Source organism: Girardinichthys multiradiatus, chromosome 2, assembly GCF_021462225.1.
Source record: "Girardinichthys multiradiatus isolate DD_20200921_A chromosome 2, DD_fGirMul_XY1, whole genome shotgun sequence".
NCBI lineage: Eukaryota > Metazoa > Chordata > Actinopteri > Cyprinodontiformes > Goodeidae > Girardinichthys > Girardinichthys multiradiatus.
Window position 1 is genome coordinate 42,423,012 of NC_061795.1, and position 13,804 is coordinate 42,436,815.

The window sequence follows — 13,804 nt, forward strand, 5'->3', positions numbered from 1 at the left end:
ATACAATAAAGAGTGTTTTATTTGTCCATAATTCAAAACATTACATTTTATTCCTATAATTGTCAATATAGACAATACTAATATTACTCTTGCTAGCATCATAGAAGTCGAAACACTTTACTGTATAGGTTGATAGTTTTAGTTGAGTTTGATAATATATCTAATAATGACTTTACATCCAACTTATTTTTTCCATTTGTATATTCTTAATTCAGAGTTGGAAAAATCAGCTGGAACCTAGCATTAAATTTTCAACTTGGAAAGTAAGAAACCCCCATCGTCAAAGTCCAATATGGATGTCACGTGTATCTCATTAAATCTCTCACACATTTTTTATAACATTTATTTTGAATGTTGTTAGTCCTATGTGCGATTGATGTCACACTAAACTTAGCATTCTAGTTGTAAGTTGGAAAATCATTTAAATTTAGATTTGCAAATTGCTCTGCTAAGTAACCATACAGGCAATGAATTTATTTTTATTTCAAAATTTTTATACTAAAATGAAAATGTTCACAATTTGAGATTATACTGTCATAGATGATTTTTATATATATATACAAACTGCCAGTAACCCAATAAAACCCTTTATTTAGTTGACTTTCATAACGTTTTACAAACAGCCATGTTGGATTTGAACTGGAGGTTGCTTTGCTTTAAGTTGACAGCATAAAATTTTTAAACTGAAATTCAAGATTTATGGTGCGTTCGAGTTTATTTTTGTGAGGTGCAATTATCACTTTCAAGTACAAGTTGAACGCACTAAAGGTACTGTACAGCATCTATTTGTTAGAATATTCCTTTGGTGTTTAAATGCGTAAATTAAAAATAGACTCTTGTATTCGTTTTGTTAAGCCAGTATTATATGCTTTAGCACAACAATTAGTAAGTTCTATGTATGAAATATTTTCCGAATTGGATTTTTAACTTCCGAGGTAACTAGAACGCATCGTTTGCTTTGTCGGTCTTACTTGCAGTGCTGTGATTGGTTCTCTTGTTTTGGCGCCACGAACAAGGAAGTATAGTGGGGTCGCTGTAAGAAGAGGGGAGAATTTCATTGTTTTTTTATTCCGTAAACCGTTAAATTTGGGTGTCACGTTTACACTCATGGACACACAATCTTATTTTCCTGTTGCTCCTGGTGTGCGGATGGAGGAGAATTTTCTGTCTCTCGACGACATTCTACTCTCCCAGGAGAGGCTCCCTGTCCGGACGGAGTGCGTTTTCCCCCGGCTTGGATTCCTGGAGAAGTCGAGTGACTCGCAGGACATTCCGGAGGTCAGTGCATTAATACATTACCTCCATTAAACTACAATAACCTCTAGAGCATTTATATCTAAATCACCGTCTGTCACGTCTTTACTTAGAAGTCACTGAGAATTGAGTACTTTATTGTGGAATTCAACTAAACGTCTCGCCAATTTCTATTCAGAACTTTACTACTTAACTATTTTTAGTCGTTTTTAACTAAAAATTGTTTATCTGATAAATTATGTTTTGATGTTCAAGAATAAATACGACTCACTTGTAAATTCGGTGGATATTTCATTCGCTTTCACGTTATCTTTATCTATATATAGCGAAATAAAACATTTCGGCTGTTAATTGAAAAAGTAAAACACTGAAATATGGTTAATTCAAAATCACGTGCTGATACATTTGACAAGTGTTTAAAAAAAAAACTACATATGTGGCCTATAAGACGATTGATGATTCCTTTTTTTATAAAGTTAAACCATTAAGAAAGATACACTGATCATGTTTTCCCCAGAACGATTATTCTGATCCTGACAAATAGCTTTTTTAAGGACTAAACTACATGAAAAAGAAAAATGTGTTTCATATTCTTTAAACTAAATAATAATCTTGAATCCAACAGAAAGTGAAGAAATTACAATACTATCCCCACTTGTGCATCAAAACATGTCTCTATCCTTGATCTGATTTTTATTAAACTAGAAAAAGTCCATTAAAGAACCTTCCCAGTGAATAGTAGGAGTTTTTAGTATTTTTAGGATAGTATTTATTCAATGGGGGAAAAACTGAATTTCTGTGTTTTCAGTATTTCACTGAAAACGTACACCAACCAAGGTTTTGTAAATAATAATTGAGATGTTTTTTGGCAAATGTGAGATGATCCTTTGTGTATTTTTTTGGTCAGCTGTGGTTTTTGCCTCATAACTCTTCAGTGGATGCTATTTTTGCCCTGTTTATATTATTGTTGACTTTAGCTGACCCAAGTGAGGCCAACTGCGCTTAGGATGTTCTTCTGGGGTCTTTTGCGATCCACTGGATGAGTCGTCGATGCGCTCTTGAAATAATTTTGGTCGACTGGAGACTCCTCAGAAAGGTTTACTACTTTTCCATGTTTTCTCCATTTGTAGATAATGACTACCATTGTGGTTTGCTGGAGTCCCCAAACCTTAAAAATAGCTGTGTAGTTCTTTCCAGACTGATAGATGTCAACAAGTTTGTTTCTAATCTGTTTCTCAATATCTTTAGATCAGGTCATGTAGTGATACTTTTTTAGATCTTTTAGCCTACTTCATGTTGTTGGACAGGTTCTCTTTTTAAGATATTTCTTTATTATATGGGACAGGCAGAAATTAGGCCTGGTTTTGGCTGGTGAAATTGAACCAAAAGATGCATTTAATTCACGAGTTAACACCATGTTGGTTTGTATGGTTTATTTTTCCCCTTACAAATGAAATCGTAATTTGAAAATTGTACTTTGTTTACCCTGTTATCTTGGTCTGACATACAATGTTGTTTGGTTTGAAACATTTAAAGGTGACAGAAAAACTATAAAAAAATAAAACAAAATCTGTAAAAGGGCAAATCCTTTTTCACAGCAATTTCCATTAGGCAACAAAAGCTGTTGTTGATGGTTGAAGTGCAGATGAGGAGTAAGAATGATGAAAATATGTTTAATTATTTGTAAATAATAAATTGACAGAAGTTCACTGAAGGGATAGATATGAATCAATATAATATCAACATATTAAATCAAATTCCAGTTACGCAATGTTGTTCTTTGCACATTTGTAAATTTAAGCCACCAAAATCCTGACCCTTTGATTTTTATTGGTCCTTCTGGGTGTTTCATTAAACTAACATGGGTTAGTTTAATGAAACACCGTGGATCCAACATACAGCACCGTTGCCTCAAAGTTAGAAGGTTGCAGGTTCAAATGATGGCTGGGGGCCTTCTGTGTGGCATTTTCATGCTTTTGCTGTGCATGTGTTGGTCTTTCCTCCAGGTACTCCCACCATCCAAAAACATACATGTTAGGGTAAATAGTGACTTAACTGCTCTCAGTATTGGTTCTGTGTATCTGTGATGGACTCCAAACCTGTCTGAGGTGTACCCTGCCTCTTGCCTGCTAACTGCAGGGAAAGACTTCAGTCTCCCTGTAACCCAGATAATAATTAAGCAGATATTTTAAACGAACGGTTCGATATCTTAAATAGTTTAAGAAACTTCTAAAAGTATTTGCATTTGGCTTGTTCCCCTACACAAACACATCAGCATAAACAGTTTTGAGACAGCCCTAATTATTAAATGAAATCTAAGGGCTTTTTCTTTCCTTTCAGGGTACAAAGATGGAGCTTCCTCTGTGGCTCTCTAAGGGTCTGTATGAGAAGAAGAGAAAGGTGCTGTCTGTGGAGCTTCCTAAAGTATACAAAGAAGGCTGGAGGACCGTATTCACAGCTGATCCCAATGTGGTGGACCTGCATAAGATGGGGCCCTACTACTACGGCCTGGGATCCCAGATGCTGCATTTTGACAGTCCAGAAAACCCAGACATCGCAAAGACATTGTTGCAGGTGCAAGAGGCCTACAGTTGTTACTGGCATGAATCAGTTTATGATAATAACCCACAGTTGACAATAATAATAATCCCTTTCAATAAATGCTGGGTGTTAGACATCATATGCTATGATTGCTATGCTATGATTTATTTTCATCTTAAATAAGGTGGCACGTCTTTGGATAACAATGAGTGTGTCTGACCCACAGCGTGTCTGAACTTTTAGGTAGGGAGACAAAGCTGCTCACTTCCCATAAAGGCAGAAAGTAATTGGTTTCTTCATTAAATTAACTTTTAACAAGCAGAATGTTTTATTAACTGCCAACAACAGCTGGCCTTTTTTCAGTCTGACTGCGGGCAGTGCATGAGCGGTTTGTGTTTAACCTTTTCAATTCTATTGAAATTCAAATTTCATTCAAAAATACTTTATAATCCCAAAGAGAAATTAAATGTTGTTATAGCTCATATTATGAAGGTTTCCTCAAAGAGCCGTTGTAGATGCTGATGGCTGTGGGCAGGAAGGATCTCCTGTAGCGCTCCGTCTTACAGCAGATCTGAAGAAGCCTCTGACTGAAGACACTCTGTTGTTGTAGGACAATCTGATGAAGATGATGCTCAGGGTTCTCCTTAATGTTCTTCATTTTATGAAGAATCCATATTTCCACAATGATCTCCAGAGGAGTCCCCAGAACAGAACCAGCCTTCTTTATCAGCTTGTTGAGCTTTTTTAAGTCCCTGGCTCTGATGCTGCTTCCCCAGCAGATGATGGCAGAAGAGATCACACTCTCCACAACAGACGTATAGAAGATATGCAGCATCTTGCTGCAAACACCAAAGGACCTAAGCTTCCTCAAGAAGTACAGTCTGCTCTATCCCTTCTTGTAGACGGCTTCACAGTTGCATCTCCACTCTAGTCTGTTGTCCAGGTGAACACCGAGGTATTTATACTCCTCCACCACCTCCACCTCTTCTCCCATGATGGAAATAGTTTTTGACTTATTCCTGTTTCTCTTAAAATCTACAATCATCTCCTTTGTTTTAGTCACGTTCAAAATGAGATGATTGTTTCCACACCATGCCACAAAGCGGTCCACCACCTTCCTGTACTCAGCTTCTTGTCCATCTCTGATCCACCCCACGACTGCAGAATCATCCGAGTATTTCTGCAGATGACAGGAGTCTGTCTTGTACTGCAAGTCTGAGGTGTACAGAGTGAAGAGGAATGGTGAGAGTACAGTCCCCTGTGGGTCTCCTGTGCTGCTGACTACCTGGTTAGACTCACAACCCTTCAGTCTCACAAACTGTGGTTGCAGGAGATTGTTGAAGCCTCCACCTGAGTCTTCTGGAGTTTCTGACAAAGCAAATCAGGTTGAATTGTGTTAAATGCACTGGAGAAATCAAAGAACATGATCCTCACAGTGCTGCTGGCTTTGTCCAGATGACAGCGGGTTTGTTGAAGCAGGTTTATAATGGCATCATCAACTCCAATTTCCCTGCGATAAGCAAACTGAAGGGGTTTTTATGGTTCATTGTTCGCTTACTCAGGTGGGCCAACAGGAGTCTCCCCAAGACCTTCATGATTCTGTAAGCTAGAAATTTAGGCAAGAATTTAAAAGGTGTTACTGTAAACAATGTGGAAGTCTCCTGTGTGTTCTGAAATGTAATATTTGTTCTCCAAATGCTACAGGGATAAATGCTAAGGGATAAATACTACATGAGTGTAGTCCAATCCTTTTTCTAAACTGCTCAACAGCAGAAGGCAGCTCTACTGACTGCTATCCCCACTAGAGGGTGCAACAACCTCACAAGCGCAAAGGCACGCTACACTGCTGGTTATAGTACTCTAGAGATAGATATCCTATGTATTTCTTAGCAAAAAACAGTTAAAAACATGAAAGCATAAATAGTGGTGCCTCAAGGTAAATTCAAGTTTATTAAATCGTAGGTTGTACAATGAAAAACACATTTGTATTAGTCTAGTAAAAAAAAGATATAATGTAAATTTCAAAGCTGGTTTCCTGATGTCACTGATTTAAAAAACATTGCTAAACATCACTTGAATTAAATTTCATTAACTGCAATACTCTAGAGAATGTGAAGCAATATTTACCATTTTCTGCCTCAGTCATGACTTTCTCACTATGTCCTCCCTCCAGACATTTATCGGCCGCTTTAGACGAACAATGGACTCCTCCCAGAATGCCTACAATGAAGACACATCTGTGCTGGTGGGACGCCTGGACTGCTTGGAGAAGGTTCTGTTCAGGTCTGGTCAGAATGGCCTGAACGGCTTCCAGAGCTGGGAGAAGGGTCAGGCCTCGCAGCTCACTGCCTCCAGCCTGGTTCTCAACTACCGTAAGAGGAAGCTTGTCGATGTTCAGGCCTGACCTTGGCCTGGTCATGTCAGAGCAACAGACTCTTGGGAGCAGATTTACCTTGGACCACTTCCTTATCTACATCTGACCCTATAAAGTCAGAGGGACACCCTGGCTGAAATAAAACACATATTTGTATTTTATCATTATTGAGCAATAAGGTTTATAGTGTATAAATATTTAGTTTTTATGTATAATTACAAGTAAAAAGTTCCCTTTTTTCCTTTTAATTAAATAAAGCCTTTTAATTAGTTCTAAAATAATAACAATTTGAATAAAACCTCCTTAGTGACAGAAACAGTCAGTTCTTCCCAGGTGGTCCACTGGCTGACTTTAAGACTGCACCCAGAGAAACATCCTGATTCATCCATGTGTGGGTTCCCTCTTGTCTAAGGAAGTGAGCTTCCTTCCATTTCTCTCCAAGGAGACTACCATTAAGATAGAGGGGAGGCAAAATGTCCTTCAAGAGAACTTCTTCCAATAATCCAGGCATAGTTTTGTAATGATTTGTGTATTTCCAGCATTAAGAAGCACCGTGATAACAAAGCAGCTTAACGATCACAATGCTGATATTTTGGACCTGTGGCAAAATCTCTGCAGATCTTAACCTTACTAGATAGAAACCAATAAACCAACTCCAAGCCTGAGGCATAAATCTGACCTTTCAAAAATGTAAATGACACGAAGAAAGATGAAGCACTGGGTAAATGTTCGGTATCATACGTTGGTTTCAGTTTTACCTCAGAATCGGTTAAGGATCTAAAAAGAACTTTAACTTGCTCTAATCTAGACAGAAGCAAAGACAACAAACTCACATTACAGATGGTAGCTGTAGTCTATTTTTAAATTATGGATGATTTCATCATGCATCTGGTTTTAAGCTGTGTGAAAGAACTAACTGAATGTATATATTCTTGTATTTTGTGATTGTTACCCAGGAAGCAACTCCATGTAATGAATACAGTAGAGTCTGTTCACAGTGTGCAGATTGAGCCCCCTTCTAAATCACCAACTGCTGTGGGAAGTCAGTAATGACCACCTGCCAGGCTCCAAATGCTGCTAAAATGTGTCACTGGGTTACACACAAACACAGCACCATGTCTGGGTTATTGAGAAAATACTTCATTCTGAATGCATTTACAGAGAATATTCAACAAAACTGCAAGAACTTTGGCCTCTTTGGGACCACAGGGCCAAAATGTGTTCTAACAATCCTCATTCTTTTCTTTTTATATTCTCAGCCCCAAAAAAAGCACCTCTCCAGAGCTCCAATGACAAATTTGTGAAATAACCGATGAAAAAGTAGACAGCATTTTTGACAGGTTATTCAGAAGAAAATTTGTTTACACAGAAGTACTCTTTGCAACTAATTTATTTTCTTATATTTACTTACTTTTAAACGATGAATTCAAAGAGCTCTTAAGCACATTTCACAAAATAATCCTTTAATATTTTCACTTTCTTTTGCAAAAAGAAAAATACATTTGAAGAACATTTTGGATTTCTGAGAGGGAGACCCTTCAGAACATTAAGGATTTTTCAGCTTTACAAAGAACTCCAAGCAGCCTTGCATTACCATTTATATTGGAGTTTCTATGGCAACGGTCAGCCAGCTATGGTAATAATATTTAGCTAGCTACTAAAGAGGAAGTTATATTACAAAATACAGACATAATCACACCTCATTCATTTTAAAATGCCCATTTCCACTCATGTTGGATTCCTAGACCTCCTGATATCATCCCAGGAGAGGATCACTGCTGTTGTAATGAAGATGCTGTTAATTACAACGATACACTGTCTTGTTTCTACTTTTTGTGTATGTGCCCTTTAAAAATTCTGGACTTGTAACATCGGGAGGCACACAGGTGGAACTAATTACATTAACGGCCCTCTTCCAGTTGAACCAGTGGGCCAGCGATGCACAATAGCACAGACTGGAACTTGTTAATGTGTCTGAAAGACAAAATCATCACAGCTGACAAGTCAGGGACAAGGTTGTGGAAAGGTTTAAAGCAGGGTTTTAAAACAATACCCTAAGCTTTGGACATCATGGCTGGCTAACTAACCTAACAGGCCAGCCAAGGAGAAGCATTCAAGTGGTTCATGGTAACTGGAGGAGCTGCAGAGATCCACAGCTCAGGTGAATCTCTTGACAGGACTAGTACTGGACAAATATGTCCTTTATGCAAGGCTGATAAAAGAAGGCTATCAGGTGGCCCTTTGAAGTTTACCATTAGCTTTCTAGGGGGAGCTGCAAACATGTGGAAAAGAGAGATTTAATTCAACATGATTGTGTATCAGTAACAGGTTGCCTAGAGATAAAGTTTGATGCCAGTGCCTTGGTAAACTGCCTGTTATGTGTTGAAACAACAGTGGTTCACCCCTTGGGTTTGGGAGTCTTTGTTCCTTGAATGATTTATAGAAAAGGGCTCTGAGGTTAATTAAAGAGTATGCACTTTCTGTGCTTGAAGAGCTGGGTGGATGAGCTCTCTCAAACTTTAATTACCAACAGTGCTTTTCCCATCAGCTGACATTCAGTGTAGGAGGCACCTGCATCTTTCTGTTGTAAATCTTTTAAATTTGCAAGACGTTCCTGTTTGTTGAAGGGTTTATATGAAGTCATACAGCATGTAAGGGTTGTCGGATCCTGGTTGCATGCAGTCGTGTTAAACATAGGTCAGATGATGGATTTAGATGATAGGTCACTGGTTATGTAAATATTGACATTCCCTCTGGGCTGTCACTATTGACCCTGACAGAAGACTAAACAAGAAGCATTCATTACATCACAGCTCGAAAAGTGTAATGCTATATTTGCACCAAGTCAGGATGATTAAATAGTTTAGTTTAATGGGCAATTTGTCCCCAAAAGATGAGCCCCCCCCCCCCCCCCCCCCCCCCCCCCTCTTCTGTCTGTCTGTCTGTCTGTCATCCAAATCATTCTCAATGACGTTAAGGTCTGGACTCTGGTGGCCAATCCATGTGTGAGAATGATGTCTCATGCTCCCTGAACCACTCTTTCACCAACCCCAGATCATAGCACTGCCTCCACAGGCTTGTACAGTAGGCACTAGGCATGATGGGAGCATCACTTCACCTGCCTCTCTTCTTACCCTGATGCCCCCATCACTCTGGAACAGGGTAAATCTGGACTCATCAGACCATATGAGCCTTTTCCATTGCTCTAGAGTCCAATTTTTATGCTCCCAAGCAAATTTTTCTTAAGGCTACAGAGCTGTTCAATCCCAATCCCTTGAGTTCCCTTTTCATTGTATGTGTGAAAATGCACGTAGTCCGGAGTTCTACTGTTGTTTTCTTTCGATTTGATTTCACCAAATCTAAGTGATTGCTGATCACGATCATTGAGGATTTTTTTCTGGCCACATTTCTTCTTCGAAGACGATGGGTCCCCACTATCTTTCCAGTTTTTAATAATGCGTTGGACAGTTCTTAACCCAATTTTGGTAGTTGCTGCAATCTCATTAGATGTTTTCTCTGCTTGATGCATGCCAATGATTTGACCCTTATGAAACAGACTGACATCTTTTCCACGACCATGGGATGTGTCTTTCGACATGATTGTTTAAGAAACGAATAGCAATTCATTGCACCATTTGGGGTTAAATAACTCTTGGCCTGCTGAAACATAATCGCCAGGCAGTAATTATCCAATGGGAGGTTCGTACCTATTTGCTTAGTTAAATCCAGGTGATGACTTTTTTTTTGGCCAGGCAGTGTATCTATGGTTGTAATTCATAAACAGTGAGTGAGAAGAGTGAAATTCTTGTATGCTGTGCATAGACTTAAACTTTTTCTAGACAAACAAAATACTAAACATCAACTCCAAACTTCTGATAAGGCAAACATGTAATACAATCATTTACAGATGGCCTTTCTACAAAAATAAGACAACTTTGTTCACAGAAAACTTTATTTTACATTTTCTTTTTGTGTCCTGCCATGATTGCGATTTGGTGATTTTGGCCTGTTGATACAACCCAAAACAATGTTTTTAGTTTAATTTTTTCCAGTAAAAAGGCCATCAGCTATTTTGTCTGTCAGATTAAGAAATTAGAGGTTTATTTCCGCTCCTGTATCATAACCTTAAGGACAAATCGCATTCCTTGTAGCTTTAATGAGTTTAATTTGTTTCTTTGGATCAACACATTACTGTCTGAAAGCTGATCCATTATACCCATCTGTGGATCCTGATGGGCACTCTCAGCCAAAGGTTTCGGTGAAGCAAAGGGCAGACTGAGGGCGCACGTCCAGAAAGCTGACATACCAGACACTAATGCTGCTTCTGGCTTCTGTCTTCTTTAAGGGCCTCTGACATTTGGTATTTGTTGGAAAAGCATTTGTGTACACAATAAAATGCTGGGGGAGCCCAAGGCTCAATCTTTGTCTCCCAACTTCTACATACAAGCTCCTAAATTGTAATGACGTTTATATTATTACCATTATTTCATTCAAAGTTCATTCACAGTGTTTCCGAGCCAGCCTAACAGGTTAACCTAAATCACAAGTGTTTAGTTCACAAGATTTCTCTACAGCTCTTAAATATCTAACCAGGAAAAAAACTATTACTGAGTTTTAAAACCTTTTGCACAATGAGTTTGTTTGCCAATACAGACAACAGAAATGAAGCAAATGTTCACATATTTAGCTATACAAATTAAAGGATCTATAAAACAGAATTTAAACATGACAGCAAAAGCACCAAGAGCCCTGAATATTTAATTACCAGAGCCACTGCAGTTCAGATAGGGCCAGGAAGGTCAATCTCCACAATTAAAGCCACACATTCCTGCCTCTGGCGTGTTGAAATTTGGACTGACAGAGAGTAGCTCATTATAGGAAGATGGAGCTGAATATTCAAAGCTCAGGTCTCACCATTTCCACCCCAATACAATGTTGTGGGACATCAGTTATCAGTTAGTGCAACAGCTTGGCCAAAATGTACATGATATTAAAGGAAAACTGATTCAGAGAAATCCTAAAACACCCAAAGCTAACAGTAGTGGGATGAAGGCTTCATGACAGGGGAGCAAGTCTGAAGCCAAACAGAAAAAAAAATGGAACAGATGGACTAAAAGCTGATATCCCCCCATATAAATAGGGGTCTGCACAATGCATTTTCACACCTGGGATGAGGGAAATGTACACCTTAATACAAATGAATGCACTTGAGAGATTATTATACATTTTAAAATGCATCGAGGAAAGGACCCCCATGTATTTTGAATTTTCCCAGTAGTATAGTGTTGAAAGGAGTATAGTATGTTTCTTTCCATTTTTAAACATGACAAGAGGTCAAATAACCACTGTTTGTAAGAGGAAGAGGCAGCATCCCTGCGCCCGTTTAAAATCGTCCCCCTCGCCAACAGGGAACAGAACATTAAAACCTGTCTTTTAGAGGCCGGCAGAGACACTTCATCCCCAATGATACAAAAGAGTCATTACAGGGTTAGGTGCCAGCGTAACAATGACAATCCTAGACAGGGTGTAAAAAAACCTCTCTCCAGAATTGAGACAAGACTAGTATAGTGCATATGAATCAGTGAGGCAGTTTTATATATGAAGATGATTTATTTGTTTTACCCCATTTAGCTGAAATACCTTCAGTGAGAAACTTCTTGTAGCCACCTACCAGACTGACATTGGCTTGAGGAAAGCGTGCTGCACATCTTGCCTTCAGTTGTAAGATATTTGAGGTTGTTTTTTTTAATGTTTTGCCCATTTTTGAGTCACCCCACAGCTTCTAATGAGATAGGGTTCTGGACTTTGACTTTAACTAACTTTTTAAATTCTCAGCCAATTATTGGTGGATTCACTGGTATGTTTTGGTTACTGTCACGTTGTGGGGGGGGGCTCCAGTTCTTCTGCAGCTTTAATTATTTTACAGATGGTCTCACATTTTCCTCACATACCCTCTCATACATGGTAGAAGTCATTGAGGTATTTGGTACAACAATACTTACCATTCATCACCTGAACTCTAGGGAGAAGGATGGCTTTCAGAGGGCAGATTCAGTGGACAGGATTCATTGTTCTTTTTAATTTGTTTTAGATAAAGTTTTGAAAGACTTGTCGGAATTCTTCAGGTCGGGATTTGAACCTGGGACATTCATGCTGCAAAGCGTCATTGCTACCAACTGGTCCACCATGTAGCCCTTGTTGGAATTTTTCTCCTTGAAAAATAAATATATTTTGTTAAAAGCTGGTATTTTATTGATCCAAGGATTAGTGGATGTTGTTAGTGTGTAGGTTTTTCTGTAGTGTGGGTTCCATGATCATTTACTTAATTACAAATCGCTCTTTGAGCAGAAAACCTTCATGACTTTCTGATAGTTGTGGTCCAATGTCACTAAATCAAATAGCTTTCTGGTTCTTGTTAAGTATTTTTTGAAGGAGCGGTTTGACGAATGTAGTGTCAGAAGAGTTTTTGCCAGCGTGAAGTGATTTACATGACTCTTGAACCCCTCAAAATACATGAATAACAAGAAAGGCTACATCATTAAAATCTACATAGATACTCCTAGCATGTGCAGTTTACCTCATCACATTAACTACATTCACTACTATCTCTTCCTCTCTAGTGTGCCATTCATTTGGCCCTTAACCTTAGGAGGGGGGAGAAAAGCAGACAAAGGGAAAGCAGGGAAGTCTGAAGAGTTGAGCCTGAAGACACCAGGAGGGAAACAGGAGAAGAAAGAAAAAAAGGCAGCAGCCAGACACATCTCAGCGATGAGGTGTGAAGATTAGCTGTATCTGAGGGAACGCCCCCGCTATGCTCTTCAAATAAATATTATCTCTCTCTCAAGCCTCCTCCCCTGGTTTCAACTTGAGCCAACGCTCGTACAATGGCATGTGGTCAGGACAACTAGGAGGAGGAGTGGGGCCGATACTCTGTTGGCCTCGCCTTATTATCTGGAGCAGGTGGCTGGCAGCAGGGAGGGAAAAATAGGCAGCTCTTTGGTAGCCTCTGATAAATCTAGCCATTATTAAAAGGATGTTATACGTATCTCTTTCAGGTCTGAAGTTTGATGTCTAAGAACATCATAAATCATCTTGTCCTTGACTGGTCCTGAATTTATACAAACATCAAACTGGATGCAGAACACACAATGATGTTAACAATCAGACAGAAACTGGTTGGTGTTTGCAAGCTTTTCAGGAGCATTTAAACAAAATATTTGTCAATCAATTAATCACAATGCAGTGCTATAGGTATGCGGATGATGTCGACACATGCACAAACGTTAATGTTATGGTGGTTTGTTACTGTGGTGCATCATATCCGGGTCCAGTGTGGAGTGTATTGGAACATAGTGTATCTATAAAATGTGGCCTGTGCCTAATTGTTGAGAATTTCAAGCAGTACTGGCGTCATATCTTTGATATATATCCAAGCATAGCTTGATATTCCGGCGTGTAGCCACATCCTGACGCAGTCTGCAAAATTTGTGTCAGGTAGAGCCTCAGGAGAGATGGGAAGAGGTTGTTAGCCATCTGTAATTCAGTTTCTTAGGAAATTTTAATATCACATAAGACCAATAAACAAAGGATTTTTGACAGAAGGAAATTATAGAGCAGATTACTTACCCATTTTTA

At 38.8% G+C, this 13,804-nt stretch overlaps 1 protein-coding gene across 1 annotated transcript; it reads left to right on the forward strand.

Annotated features, from left to right (window-relative positions):
* The first annotated feature begins 987 nt into the window (after positions 1–987).
* On the forward strand, positions 988–6,330 carry gins3 (GINS complex subunit 3). Its single transcript, XM_047348503.1, has 3 exons — positions 988–1,278; positions 3,595–3,828; positions 5,969–6,330. Exons 1-3 carry the CDS (start codon positions 1,108–1,110, stop codon positions 6,197–6,199), a joined length of 636 nt encoding a protein of 211 aa, XP_047204459.1. The 5' UTR covers positions 988–1,107; the 3' UTR covers positions 6,200–6,330.
* Positions 6,331–13,804: the final 7,474 nt, after the last annotated feature.

Coding starts and splice junctions, on each gene's coding strand:
- gins3 (XM_047348503.1), top strand. CDS start 1,108: ATGGACACACAATCTTATTTTCCTGTTGCTCCTGGTGTGCGGATGGAG. Junction 1,279..3,594: donor ACTCGCAGGACATTCCGGAG/GTCAGTGCATTA, acceptor CTTTCCTTTCAG/GGTACAAAGATGGAGCTTCC. Junction 3,829..5,968: donor TCGCAAAGACATTGTTGCAG/GTGCAAGAGGCC, acceptor TCCTCCCTCCAG/ACATTTATCGGCCGCTTTAG.